At 41.8% G+C, this 15,600-nt stretch overlaps 1 protein-coding gene across 1 annotated transcript in view; it reads right to left on the bottom strand.

Annotated features, from left to right (window-relative positions):
- Nucleotides 1-11,898: 11,898 nt before the first annotated feature.
- Nucleotides 11,899-15,600, bottom strand: part of TGFBR2 (transforming growth factor beta receptor 2) — a 79,513-nt gene continuing 75,811 nt past the window's right edge. Inside the window, exon 7 of the mRNA XM_090284420.1 lies at nt 11,899-12,947. Within this exon, the coding sequence (XP_090140546.1) occupies nt 12,768-12,947 (180 nt within the window). The 3' untranslated portion in view covers nt 11,899-12,767. The remainder of the gene's footprint in view (nt 12,948-15,600) is intronic.

Below are 15,600 nucleotides of genomic sequence, written 5' to 3'. Positions count from 1 at the left end.
TGTTAGCTAAAGTGCAATGGTCCGGCAGCACCACCATGATCTATACCTTAGGAAGAACATGGATTGATTACTTAGAGAGGCCAACCTTAAACAATAAATTCCAGATATCAAAGAGAGAGATTAAGTCAGAATTCAAAGCCTGGCAGTTGGAGCTGCAATTTGACTTCTAAATGAGATCCAATTGCTATGAAGGTAACTGAGCTGAACACTAGCTGATGTTAGTGTTTCACCTTTTCAAGTCAGCCGCATAACATACATGATGTATATGTGGGTCGCACTATTCTAAAGGGCCAAAGTCAGGGTGTACTGTTGTGAATAAAGGTATTTGTGGAAGTCTTTGATTCTGAGTAAATGGAAAAATGGTTGCCATTACCAGGGAAAATTGAAGGGGAGCTAGTTTGGCAGGCAGGTGGGTGAACTGATTTTGGATAAGCAAGTAACTTCCAATAAAAGGAAAGAAATACAATTCAGGAAACTGAAATATGCTAACAGTCATAAATTGCCATTGTGTACAAAAACAAGAAAAACTGGGTTGCCAGCCCCTCTGCCAACTGCTGTCTCCTCAAATGTGCCTGGTAATCAGAAGTGAATGATTGGCAGTCAGGCTGCTGTTGCTGGTCACCAGTTCTGTGCTAGCTCAGTGTTGTGTAATGTACCTGCTGCAATAATAACGGAGTGGCTTCCAGTCTTGGACCTCGTCCTATATACATGGATTGTCTTTGGTTCTTATTTCCAAGTAAGAAAAGATCCAATGACTATTCTTAACAGAGTTTGCTGAATTAAGAACAGGAGCTATATGTTTGGGTGGCTTTGGCCCCGCTGTGAGCTTGATTGAGTGCTGATAGCGTTCCTTAATTTGAAGAGTAATTGCCCCTGAAATTCCTCTCTGTCTTTTGCATCAAAATCACCATTGAATTCTGAAAAAGGAGAAAAAATTACTCAGCAACAGTTACTCTGGATGACAAGAGCCAAGCATATTCTAGATCTAATAGGCAACCAAGGCATTGGAGCCACCTAGTTTAATGGCCTCCTTGTTTGATTACTTTAATGTGCAATTAAACATTACTTAGCAGTTAATATGAATAAATTAGATAGATCTGCATCAATGTAGATGGATCTAAAACATAATCTTCAGTAAAACAAAAAGGGGAAGTAGAGTGGTACATACAGAGTTCCATTTATATAAACTAAAAGGAACATAACGCAGACGATAACACCCTAGATTGCAGCTACATGTATAGATGGGAAAGAGCCACATCTGTGCCATAAAGGAGTGAACTCTGGGAAGGTCACAGAACTAAGAACTAAATATAGTTCCACAGATGGCAATAATCTGTAATGTTTTGTTTCTTTTTAAATAAGCTAATTTCTGAATTAAACATCACAACACACATTTATTAACTTTGAATATATGATACAGACCTAGACATGTGCTGAATTTTTAATCTTTTTCCTCTAATACAGTAATTTAGGATGAGAATAAAAATGTGTGGGAAAAAAAAAAACAGGTTAACAACAGCAGCAAAAAAGCTATACTATTTTAATCTGGAAACATATAAACATTAATTACAGAACTATGGATAATGGAGTGAATAGTCTAGAAGTAGCTTCTATTTTAGGGACAAATCTACTGCATCCTTAAGGCAGTAACACAAGTCAATCATAAAAGAAAATTCCTCACCCTCATGCCCACATTAAATAATAATGGGGCATCTGTTTAGCAAATCTAAAATAGAGGGATGACTTTCCTCAAGCCCACGCCATATACCTGAATACATCTAGAGAGAACATATAATTAATTCTTAAAATATAATGCCACAGAAAAATTTTTAAGAAAACAGGATGGAATATTTATTGGATTTTGAGAAAGGTAGTTATTTTATAAATATGAACACAATAGGAGAATTCGTAAGGAAATTGAGTGATTTAATTCTATTTTTAAAATGTGGATGTATTAAGTACACATTAACAAAATAAAAAGGCAAATAAAAGCTAGGAAAGTATTAGTGACAAATAATATTCATAAAATTATTGAGGTGTAATAGATAAGTACATAAAGAACATGACATAAATCTCAGCAGTAAAACCACTATTTCAAAACAAATATATGAAGAAAACATTTAACCTTTTTATAAATAAAGGAATTACAAGTAATAACGATAATGATGTGTAATTATGGAATATTGAATTAACCAAGAGTGGTAATACACAAAGCTGGTGAATGTGTTGTGAAATACATGTTCTCAGTTATTGTTGGTGGGAATAAATATAGAAACAATCCTTCTGGGAAATAATTTGACCAGTGATTATAAGAACCATAAAGATATTCATAACTTTTTGTCATCTCTCTTAAAAAACATACATATACCAACTTACACAAATATACTCATTGCAGCAATATCCATAACGCTGGACAATGGAAAATGGGAGACAATTTAAGAGATATCAATGGAAGAATGATAAATTCACAAACATAGATACATGTGTAAGGCATAAAATATTTTAAAACAATGAAAGTTTTGTTTCCCATGGTTCTTTTCAACTTAATATTAGTTCGCTCTCAATAGTCTATATAACTTGTCTACATGATTAGCCTCTGCCTATAATTTAATCACTTCTGTATTATTTACTATTAAAATTTTGAATGTTCATTATTTGAGTTTAAATTCAGGATTGGCATTTTAAGAAATCGCATTTACTATCTGTAGTGAAGATTTATACCTTGTAAATGATTTAATTTTTTTACACAATACATGTATGTGAATGATATAATTTGCTAACATAGGATCTGTATTGTCAACATAATACTTGTCTCATAAAACAAAACCACAGGTATTGCCTGCATTCACATCTCTTTCCTGTACCGTCTGTGCCAACAGCAGAGATGAACCTTGTGGGAATAATGATTGCATAGTCCACAGGGAGCTACAGTTCTCTTCCCAAAGCAGGGTTTGTTCCTCTGGCCAGAAGAGCTGGAGAAAATATACTGCTTCCCTGGTTTGGAAGAGATTTTCAGCTGATTCCATTCAGTCTCAAACAAGTTCAAGTGTGGAGTTTGAAAGTTTGAAAGAATTTCAGCTAAATACCACCACCATGATCTTTCTAGGTATCCAGTGCCCCACCCTCTACCTTGAAGGGCTCCCAAGTACCCTGGGAAATTGGAAGGGGCTTACCACACAAGACCTCAGATAGTGAATTGTAGTTCATATGTTACTTTTACATACTTCAGTATGTACACTTAATATGCATGTGTGTATATGATAACTTACACACTTTGCTAGGATGGATGGCTGCTCCAACCTCAGAAAGTATTCGAGGGTTGGTGAGTTCACATACAATCTGAAGTCACACTGTAGAGACTGCTAATTCAAATATTTTGCCTATCTTTATTTATCAGTAGGATAAATCAGAATGGTATCTGAGGTCTGCTTCTCAAACAGTATCTGGGTACTGATTTAAAGGATTCTGGCTGCTGAATTTCAACTGCAAAATTTCTACACCCTCCACCTCTAGAATATTGCTGATTTTTTCTTTAATATGATGTCAGCACTTAAATAGAGATTTGGGATTTTTTTTTTTTTTTTTTTTTGTGGTTATGGAAGAGCTGGTGTGATTTCTTTTGTGCCATCTGAAACTTGTTTTCATTAAAACTTTCTGATGAGGTTGTTGGGGAGAACAGTAGCCTTAACCTGCTTCCAACCATTGGAAACTACTTATTCCCAGAAGAGCCTGATAGTTATGATGGGAAATTTGACTTAGGTTAATTCACAACAGATGAGGCCTGAGAAAAGTTTCCTGGGCTACTGGGGCCACTTGTTGAAATTCAGTGCACAAGAAGCTCCTATGGATTGAGCTTCTCACCAGATGCTTTGTGTGAAAATCTGTTGATGTGATTCTTTGCCACAGAAGACATGTGATGCTCACTTGAGTAGATCCTGGAGGTTCTAGTGTTTCTGACTTAGTATCCACATTGTTCCCATGGACTGACAATTTAAGGCGCCACTCTAGTGAGGGCTGGGTGTTCTTTGGATTATGGCTTACCTTTGGTCTGCATGGTTGCTCCAGGTCTACAGCACACTGGTCCCCAGCCCCAGGGACCTCTTTCCTCTTCAAAGTCTCTTTATCTCCCTTCAACAAGAGAATTTTGACTAGACTTGGTGGTGTGAACCTAAGAAGCCTTGCTCTGATGCTATCTGCCTTCCTCCTTGCCTTGAGTCCACTGCAAGAAGGCCTTTTCTTCTTTTCAGATTTAACAAACCTACCTAGAAATCATCATGCCCCTCTAGATCATTCCCCATGATTTAGCCTGAATGGGCATATGAAGGAATATCATGAATAAGAAACTTACTGGTATATACATCTCCCAAACACTAATCAAAACCTCAAGTCAGATAGACTTAGAAATCTAGATATTTAGGGGACTTTTAGAAAGCTAGTGAGATGGATATTATGTGAGACCCTAAAGTGCAATGTAGGTGGCATCCCCATAATCAAACACATTAATATTTCTGCCAAATGACGTAAATAGGGTGACGTAAATACTCACCCTAAATGGGATAAGTAACAACTATACGTAGTCTCTAGAAAGTAAATGAGTAAGGAAATTTATTTAATTTTTTAGATCTTTTTTTATTTGAAAGAGTGAATAAGGGATTATGGACCTGCATTATCTCATCATAAATTCTGTGTCCACTTTTCTTGTTCTCCTTTTGGTATTTCTTCAGTGTTATCAGCCATGAAAAAAAGCTATCCTCCCATCAGACCTAAGAGATTTAGGAAATGGTTGAACACAGACTTGAGAAACCTATCAGATGGAAGGGTGATTCCCTTTATTATACTTGAGGCTAGGCAATGCATACAAATTAGCCTGATGTGTTCTTTTGTGGCAGGATGTGAATGTTCACTCTTATTACGGGAAAATAATCAATTGGTTCTTCTTCCCTTTCTTTCAAGCATTAGAAAGATGGAATGCAAATAATTCCTTCTCCAGGGAAGGCTTAATGATTAAGTGAACTAGTTGTCTGGTTGCTAATAGTTCGGGCTCCAAGTCGATAAGCTACCAAAACCTGTTGAGAAAAGAGCAGGAGCAGAGCTTGGGCAAAGAAAAAGGTGGGAGGCAGAGAATCCCTAGACCTAAAGGAGTGACAGCTGTGGATGTGTCTGGAGAGGAGGGCCCTTGCCTACTTCTCCAAGGCAGGGGCCTGAGGGTGTGATGGGTAGCTGATGGTGCACTGGGAAACTAAACCTGTGGCCCTCACGTTCTCCCAAGAATAATACCAACTCCCCCGCAAGGCGAGGAAGCAGAGGAGAGGCAGACCTGAACAAACCCAGCAAGCGGGGCAATGGTCCTCTTGGGGGAATCGGGCTTCACTAAGAACTAAGAACTGAGAATCAGAACTCCTCAGCCCCTTTCCCTTCTCACTGCATAAAACCTGGAACAATGATAAAAACCTTAGGAGTTAGTGGGGAGGTGGTTCCCAAAATGAGGGCTGAATTTCTCACCAGCCCAGAAGGTAGAAATTCAGAACAGAAATTAAATAGATTTATAGAAAACTAAGACATGTGACATTTCTTGCACACTTGAGTTTGTAATCTGAGGATAATAACCACTACCACTTAATCAAATATTAAATTTTACTGCTACATAGAGGCAACTGATGTCTCTTTAAAACAAGATTCCAGAATGTCTTTCTGACTTGTTTAGTTCTGAGAAAGATTCCAAAATGGTGAATTGGTGATATCCGCACTCACAAATATAGTACCACTCATACTTACCACACACACACACACACATCACATACAAATACCACACCAAACACACACCACACATAAACACACATGTAAACACCACACATAAACACACACATGCAAGCATCACATACCCACAAACATCACACATAAACACACATATATCACACATGAATATACACACAAACACCACACATAAATATGCACACTCAAACACCACACATAAATACACACCACAAATAAACACACATGCAAACACCACACATAAATACACAATGCAAACATCATAAATACACATGTGCAAACATCATACACATATAAACACCACACATATGAACATCACACATAAACATGCACACACAAACATCACACATAAACATACGCATATAGAACATAACTCTAAAAACATAAAAGAATTGAAAGTATATTGAAATGGAAACTTTTTTCTCTATTTTTTTTCTAATTTTATGTAATACATATCTATAAAAAAGCTAATAAATTATATCCTGCATTAATAATATTTTGTACTTTTCCTGCGTGGTTTACAAATGAGATATCTGCTTTTCCTCCAGCTTTCTAATGTAGGCAGGGAAAGGTGGCATCTCAGATGGGTCAGAAGAGCAAGAGACCAGCATCGCAGAGGAGCAGAGTGGTGGGTGGTAGGACCAGACTCACACCCAGAGTGTCCTGTCTCCCAGGGCCCTGCATTTTCCACACAACCATGCCACCACCACCAGGAGAAGCAGCCCCCAAGGGTGAGGGGTGGTCTGCTCACAGCTGCTGGTGAACATGGCTCTTCTTCCTCAAGTATCCATTTTACCCAAGGTTTTGGGAACAATGTCTGTAAACTATTATAAAACAGCCTCATTTTAGAGTAGAACACAAAAACTTAATAATAGTAACTAACGTTTATGTGTGCCATTCCGTTATAGCCATTTAAAAAATAGTAACTCTATCCCCTTCCTTCCTTTCTTCCTTCCTTCCTTCCTCTCTTTTTCTTTCTTTCTTTCAACTTCCCTCTAATAATGATCAATATTTTGCCATTCTATTCCTTTCCACAGTTTTAGCAATATTTAAAAAAATATTTAGTTACAATCAACACATAGTATTATATTAGCTTCAGGAGTACAACATAGTGATTAGATATCTATATGACTTACAAAATGACCTAGTACCCATCTGACACCATACGTAACTATTAAATATTATTGATTACATTTCCTATGCTGTGTTGTACTCCAAATCCCTGTGACTTTTTTATAACTGGCAATTTGTGCTTCTTAACCCCCTTCACATTTTTGCCCAGATACCCAGACCCCTCCCCTCTAGCAACCATCGGTCTGTTCTCTGTATCTATGAGTCTATTTCTGTTTTGTTCGTTCATTTGTTTTTTAGATTCCACATATAACTGAAATCATATACTATTTGTCTTTCTCTGATAACTCTTTCTTACTAGTGATTCTTACTACTTGCCCAGGTTGGTCCCCCATTTTACACATTGAGAAACCAAAACAAAGTCCTACCACTAGCCAGTGGCAGAATTGGGATTTGAACCAAGGGGTCTGGCTCAGTAGTCAAATATGAATTTCAAAGGCAATTTTTGATGACTCTAGGGCACCAGGGCTGTGCTTATTCTGTTGTCCACCATCTCGGGCGTGGGCAGAGGGAAGACTTTGAGGACAATTTCAGAAGCACTGGGCTGCACCGGCTGCATGCACAAGTGATTTTTGAGGATTAAGTGTGTGTGCACATGTGTGTGTGTGTGTGTGTTTGTGTGCAGAAAGAGAACATTTCACTGTATGAGGCTGATTGGCAGGCCGTGTAATGTGGGAAAGGAAATTCACGATCTTGTCTTTATGGGCACAGTTTGGAAAATAGGTCTGAAAGCCTTGTCCCCAAATGCATAGTCTGTCTGGAGCTGTAATTATTGAAGTAAAAAAAAAAAAAAAAAAAAAAAGAAATGACTAATTGGAAATGTGATAAGCAACAATTAGGCAGCCTGATTCAGAAAGAAAATGAACAAAACGAGCAGATGCCAACTCCAGTGACTTGTGAAAAAGGATGGACACTCTTGTTTAAATGAAAGATTTTCCATCAGTCACCTAGGGAAAGGATTTCCCTCAGGGCACGTCATTTGCATAGAGAACTTAAAACAAAAACCATCACCACAAAGTAGCAACTCCTGGATACAAAGAGCCTGCATTCAAACGTTGCTCACTGGTGCAAGGGACCAGGTCCCTGTAGAGGGCACTTGGAACTCACTGCCAACTGGGAATGCCCCCGATCTTGCAGCAGCGAGAACTGAAATAACCCTGGCAAAATGGAGCCGGCAGGGGGTCAGACGACCTTGGCTCCTGTTTTGGCTGAGGCTCTTGGGCTGGAGCCCAGAGTCTATGTGCCTTTGAGGAATGACTTTCCCTGGGCTCCCTGATGGCCAACCCCTCCCCTTCAGGGCAAGCTGCATCTTCCTCCTGTTTGGTAGGCTAAGGAGTCAGACCCTGGGACCCTCAAACCTCCAGAGGCTTCATCTTGTCCTTGAATGACAGTTTCATCTCCTCTTCAAGCAGGAATGTGGGCTCTGGTGTCTGACTTCTGTAGTTCAAATCCTGGCCCAGAGATTGTTCTCTGTGGGACTGTTAGCAAGACCTCACCTGCTGCCCCAGTTTCCTCATCTTCAATATGGAGGTAAGACCACCTCCTAAGTATGTGAAGATTAAAACAGATAAAGGAAATAAAAAGTTTGACACTCACTGAGTGCTCAATATATGTTAGCAATTAAAAAAATTTTTTTAATTGTTTTTCTATTACAGTTGTCCCATTTCCCCCTCATTAATTAATGTGGATTTCCTTCCTTGTGTGGAGCTTACATCAATCACTGATATTCACATCCCCTGTAGTTGCCAAAAATAAGTACCATTATGTACTGACTGCATTAAAAAAAATTAATTCGCGTTTTCTAACTCGGCTATGTTTCAGGTAATGATATTTGTGAAGGCCCAGGCTTAATGTGTTTATTTTTTCCAATGCATTAAAATAAAAACAGACCCACTGAAATTATGTTTTTAAAGGTTGGCATGCTCTGAAATCATCGGAAATACCAGTGCACATTTCACACATTAGGCGATATTGTCCACACATACTCATTCATCTTCCAGTGGGTCTCTCAGCAAGAATTTACACAACGCTGATCAAGTGGGTGAAGAGCAAGCTGGGCAACAGAAATGAGAAAGCATCTCCCCTGCCTGCCCTGGGCAAACAGACACACCAGGGAGAGATGAGTAGAGCATTGTGCCATGCGGGGGTGGGGGTGTGGGGAGGGGGTTCTCATCCCACTGGGCAGGCCAGTTCCCCAGGAGACAGTGTTAAGTAGAGAGAACCAAGCATTATTCCAAATGATTATCCCAAGTTAGTCCAGAGTCTCGTTTCAAGACCACCTGGCTTTGCACGCAGATTCTACCTCTGTGAGACCACAGGCTTCTTACTTGAGTTCTCTGAGCATGAGTGGTCACCTGTAAAATGGGCCTACTGTCTGGTTCACGGAGCTGGTGGAGGGTTGAACCTGCTGCCTCAGCAGGTACTCGATGAAGGTGAGTCTGCCTCAGGCTATCGATCCTCAGGACAGAAACCTTCCTGTTCTCCAGGCTTGTAGCACGTGCTCAGCTCTCCTGTAGGTGGTTGATGATCTCTAGGATGTACCTCAAAATCTGCCTCTTTGGGAAAGCAGCCCTTGGCATTCTAAACCAACTTAATATCGGCCGATATGTATCCAGGCTTTCCAACTTCAAGAGCCTCACATTTATTTCTTGTCACAACAGTATCTCACAACAGTGGAGGCCTGTAAAAAATCCCATTTGAAACTGAGGCATGGAGAGGTTATGCACTTTGCCCAGGTTATGTAGCAGATAAATGGAGGAGCGGGTAACTAACATCAGGAGCCACTAAAATTGCCAAGCTATTAGTTAAGATCAGTCTATCACTAATGCTCAAGTGGGTTACCGGGCTGTGTAGAGAGGAAGAGGTAGGAAGCATGACACCTGGCAGAAGGCCAAAAGAGAGTCAACAGCCAGCTGCTCATATAAGGAAAGGAGAAAACAGGGGAAAGAGGCATGTGCTTTGAGCAGCACCCTTCGCTGTGTCAAGCCCTGGGAGAGGCAGTCATGTGGAGGGAGGCAGCTCCCTCGACGCAGGGGAGAGGGAACAGGCCGAGATGATGGCTGGGAGATACAGAGGGACCCTGCCAGGGCCCTGGGATAAGGGGCCCACCATCCCTAGCGTCTGTTATATCTCATTATTGAACTTCTATGAATGCTTAAAAAAAAAATGAACCTGAGACTGTCAGTGGAAGACAATGAGAATGGAAAAATTGAAGCATATTTGTCTCATGATATTTTTCTACATAAATTGCCAAATAACCAAGTGGGGCAAAGGGGCTTCGCTTTTATGAATAGGAACAGGAGGCAAGAAGCTGACCTGAGTATTTTTGCTTTATTCGATCTAATAAACATTTTATTTATATAAAAGACAAATGATGCACAGTATGAAAATAAGTGCTTGAGACATTTGATATAAAAAGAGTATATAGCATTCACATTCCTAGTTTAATACATGAGTATGGCTGAAGTGTTCCATAAAAGAATAAAACTTTCCCTTTATGTATAGTAGTAAAAAAAAGTCAGTTTTTAAGGAACTACAGGTTATTCCTTGGTCTTTTTCTTGAATAAGAAAACAGAAAAAGCCACAGTATCATCTGATACTACATTCCAGTTTATGCTGACTGTCACCCAGAAGTGACAAAGCTCCTCTGAAATCATTAATGGACCAGCATTCTAGAAAGTCACCACTAGAGGTCAATGAGCAACAGCTGTTGGGATGGTGTCAATGGCCTTAAAAGTGCACAGAATTTCTGGGCACTTCATGGTGTTGCCGCCAACCTGTCCTTAACCCTCTCAGCCCACCCCCACAGGGCAGGGTGCCTAGAAAGTCCACCTAATCCCAAACTTCAGCATGTCCGGCCAAACGCCAATGAGATGAGATCTTCCAAGAGCCAAACAGAGCTGATTTGCCCTCTGCTAGTCCTTCTCTACTATTCTTCTTTGGCTGAAAATGAGTAGCTTCAAAAATGTATTTAAAAAAAGAGATTATTTGCAGCATTAACACTTGTTTGTGGGTGAACAAGTTTCCTATGGAGTATTAAAGCTCATTCTTTGTTCTTGTCCATGTGGACGCAGATTTGCCAACTGTAAATAGAACTGTGTTCCACACTCAGATCCTCACTAGGAAATTCTGCAAGGGCTAGGGAGGCTGGAACTATGGAGAGACCGGTAATCGTGAAGCATGCTTCTTGGAGGAACAAGATCCCTTTCCTAATACAGAGGGGAAATTCTTAATATATAGATAAAAGAGACCTGGGTTAACCAGGACCTCTTAGAGGAAGTCCCCTTTAGTTAAACAAAACAAACCAAACAAAAGGCCAATTTCAAATCTTAACACCAGACTGGGGAGGGGAAAGGGATCGACGTTGTATTATACAGCCACAGAATGACCCGTTGAATGTACATTTCTTACAAGGGACATTGGTTAGGGGAAGGTTTAATTCCCAGAATGGGGTCAGGGTGGGCAGAAAACAGAAATGTTTACGGTAACAAGTGAAGCAGCTTTGTAAGTGCGTCCACACCTTCATTTTACGAATGATGTGGGTTAGAGAGAACTGGAAACCATCTGCTCTCTGTTCTCACATAAGGATCCAGATTTGTGTGTGTGTGTGTGTGTGTGCGCGCGCGTGCGCACGTGCACGTGTGAGAGAGAGAGGGGTGGGGGGAGGGGATCTCCATATGTTTAAAAAGTGGCTCACATTTGTTAAATGCAGTGCTGGCCAAGCAAATACACACTCAGAGTGCCTGACAGAACACTCCTGACTGTGGCAGCATCATACAGCTCAAAGCCTTTCCTCTAGGCCAAAACAGACCTGAGCGTTCAGGAGCCCGGAAGATGGAACGTGTTGGTTTTGCTGAGAAAGCTAGAAACTCAAACCAAGCATGCTGAAAAACTAAACACAAGTAACCCTGGATAGATTTGATCCTTTTTAGAAAAGGGAGAAGGCCTTGGAGTAAACAAGAGTTACGTAAGTGTAAGGAGGAAATATATATATATATATATATCTTATTAGTAGAAGGCGTGGCAATTTGATGGATAAGAAAATTTGTCCTAATTTTTCTGCAGCCTATGAAGGAAAAGATGGGGCTCAAAACGTTGAAACTATTAGAGATGGGGCAAAGTTTCTGAGCTAGCTGAGGAAGGTGGTTCACAAGCCAATGTGGGGCTTGAAGCTCAAATGAACAGTCCCAAAGAAACAACAGCACACAAGAAACACCAGAATCTGGTCCCCAAACAATGTGACTATAAATAGCTCCATGGCCAGATGAGGACCCCCATGCATGGAATTACATTGCAAAAGCAAGTGCAAAGTGGCCATAGCAGACTGAGGCCCGGAGCCTCTCCTAATGCAAAGTGCGTCCTCATGTAGGCAGAGAACCACCATCCCATGTGTGATTGTCAAGCGCTAACATTGTCATGGATCCCTTCTTCTGCGCTCAGCTCTGGAGCTCTCCAATCAAACCAATTTCCTGGGAATATTTGATCTTTTTCTTTGTCTCTTTCCAGAGTATGGCTATATATATAGATATAGACATATATAGATATATATATAAAACATAGCTATTCCATATTTATATACAGGCATTAATAAAGTGCAAATGTTATTAGCTATTGTAAAGATCAATCTCATTTCCTGAGGAACTGCTAACACAGCTTATCCTATGACAACGTCAAAGGCACAGAATGCTTCATGTCACCCACTCCCTGCCACCGTTGTTTCTGCTCAGTCTCACAGCCCACAGGGAGGGGAGTGAACGCTGGTATTCCAGGAAGCATCCGTTGGTTTAGGGGCAGCTTCCTGCTGCCTCTGTTCTTTGGCGACAGGGGCGGCCTCTCTGGACTTGGCCCAGCCTGCCCTGGAAGAGCTATTTGGTCGTGCCCAGGGAGCAATCTTCGGGAATCTTCTCCTCGGAGCAGCTCCTCCCCGAGAGACTGTCCAGGTGCTCCAGCTCACCGAAGCGCTCCGCCACACACTGGGCCGTGAGACGGGCTTCTGGGTCGTGGTCCCAGCACTCAGTCAGAGTCTCACACACCATCTGGATGCCCTGCAGAGGAAGAGAGGTCCACAGGCAACGTGAGTTGGTGGGCTCCGCGGAGGGCAAGGTGGTCTGCTGACCTTGGTCCTGCAGCGTGGGCCCGGTGCACTGAACACACACTGATGGAGTGCTCACGCCATGAAACCAGCCAGTGGCGTGTGGGCAGAGGAGGCTGCGCAGGTGGCTCTGCACGGCCCTGGAAATCTGCCCTACCAATTCACTCTGGTACTTTTTGATCACAGTAAGTCGTGAAATGGAGAGACAGCACAAGGACCTGCCAGTAGGCCTCTGGGATACAGCAGCATCTCCAGGACCTGAAAAGTCCCTTTTGTACCTTTCCACCTGTTAGACCAGTTTTAGCATTTATTGCTTAGGGCATTTTTAGGGTCACAGCAAAACTGAGAGGGAAGAACAGAGCATTTCCACGCCCCCTGCCACCACCCAATCCCCCTCACATCAACATCTTGCATCTCTGGGGTACATATCAACCAGAGTCCACAGTTTACATGACAGTAGATGCTACAGGTTTGACAAATGTACGACGTATGACATGTATCCACCACTACAGTATCCCAAGGGTGAGTGCACTGCCCTACAAATCCCATGTGCTCCACCTGGTCACCCCTTCCCCCAAGTCCCTGGCAACCGCTGATCTTTGTACAGTCTCTGTGGTTTTGCCTTTCCCACAATGTCTTATAGTTGGAACCACATACACATATTTTAACGGGACCAAATACCCCAGTCAGAAGAAAGTCCAGGCATGAGTCTGGTTTTTATTTTGTGATGTCCAAAGGTTTTGGTAGCAAATGCTCTCTGCTCTGCCCCGCTCCTCTCCAACATCAGTCTGGACCTTGTGACACAGTTGCCTTTGTACATCAGACCTGCTTGACTCCAGGCCTTTTCAGCGGGTTCAACCGAACCCCATAATGGCCCCGTTCACAAGGCCCAGCCAGGAGATCCTGCCCAGTACTGGGGCATGGGTCTCCTTTGAGGGCCTGAAGGTTTATTTTGCATTGCAAATACTTTTGCTATCATCCTAAGTCCTTTGGAAAAGTAGAGCAGGCAGGAGTTAAATAGATAGCCTTCCTGACAAGCTGAGGCTCCCTGTTGTCATCTATGGTGACCTCCCACACCGGTGGGCCTGGTGGAATAGATGAATCCCAACGTTGCCCTGAGAACCAGCGCTCTCCCCGTACTTATAACTTTCCTAACACACATAGGAGCCTCTCTCCCTCCCTTCCTGCCCTGTGAGTGATCACATGCATGATGTTGAATTAATTGTGTAATTCACCTAATTGACGGTATTGATTGATGGCCCTGTTAAGAGTGGAGTGTTATTGTTGGTACACAAGTAACATTTATTTTATTCTGACACTGTAATTACAGGCAGTAAATTAAATTAAATATTAAGCATTAACTTGAAATCAATAGGGCAACAAATCTCATTAAGAGAAAAAATGTATTATGCAAATTCTTTCCAGAATTTTATCATCATGAATAATGGCTTCATTATAAGACCTGTACAGCTTAGGAGGCAACTGAGTTTGAAAGAAACAACTCTAGTGCCTACTGATTTCACAGTTAATGCAAAACACTCTTGGTTGTCAGGGTCAAAGAGACCTTGCCAGAAAGCCCGGGGAAACCCTGGGCTACCATAGCCAGAGTCACGTGCTCCCCGACTTTATGAGGTTTTGTCCTTGGAAATGGCTCCAGGCCAGGACCGGCACAGGCCAGGCTGCCTGCTCTATCTGTCTTCCCGGTCATGCCTGATTCCTTGTTTCTGTTCCTTATCTGGATTTGCCTCGCTTTCAGGAAAACCTATGACTTAGCCCCAGCCTCCACTGTGTAATGGAATTCGCCCAATGGAGACAACAGAAGGTTTTCCGTGGCAGAAAGGACGGTTCTGTCATTGACACAGTGGGTCACTGGTCCCTCTCGTGCTTCATTCACGGCTCTTTCCAGGGTGTGTCACGGTCCCCTTGTTCTCTTGACCTATCACTTTGTTCTTTTTCTCTGACTACTGCCCTCATCCTAATGCCCTCAGAGAATTTGGATAGGTCTCCTTGTATGTCAGGAACTACAGCCCAGCTATGGATGGGTTTACCCACCATTTTTTGAAAAGAAAAAAAAAAAAAAAAAGGAGCCATTAGGATGTTCCCAACAGACAGAGTCTCTGTTGTTTATTCGCATTTTGCTCTTCTTTGCTCCCTCTCATTCCAGACTGGGAAACTGGGGCCCTTTTTCTCAGCTCTGTGCGCCCAGCCTGCACAACACGCCCACCCACGGCCCTGAGCACACGACAGTCACCTCTCAGTGCATCTGGCTGATACACTCTGCTCATTTCTCTCTGCTAAGTATTTCCTTCTACAGCTGAAAATTTCCAGAAGAAAACATTTGGAACCCAGAAGGGAACAAAACATAAACTCCCTATGAAAAGGTCTGGGAGTAAGTGGCAGAGGATGCAAACAAAATATTTTAACTGGAACCAAGCGGGCTTGCACAATGTGACAAGTGCCCTGTAAACAATTATTTGTGAGCTCTCTTTGAATGTAGCATCTACCTGCCAGTTGGAAATTAACAAAACAGGGTCAGCCCAACTTTATTGAAATTTGTCTTATAAACAAAACCTAATCGGATCACAGAACACAATGGAACTTGCGCT

Source organism: Furipterus horrens, unplaced genomic scaffold (assembly GCF_987537825.1).
Source record: "Furipterus horrens unplaced genomic scaffold, mFurHor1.1.pri manual_scaffold_7, whole genome shotgun sequence".
NCBI classification, from domain to species: Eukaryota; Metazoa; Chordata; class Mammalia; order Chiroptera; family Furipteridae; genus Furipterus; species Furipterus horrens.
Note: the sequence above shows the minus strand (reverse complement) of the source record. Positions and strands in the feature narration are given on the sequence as shown.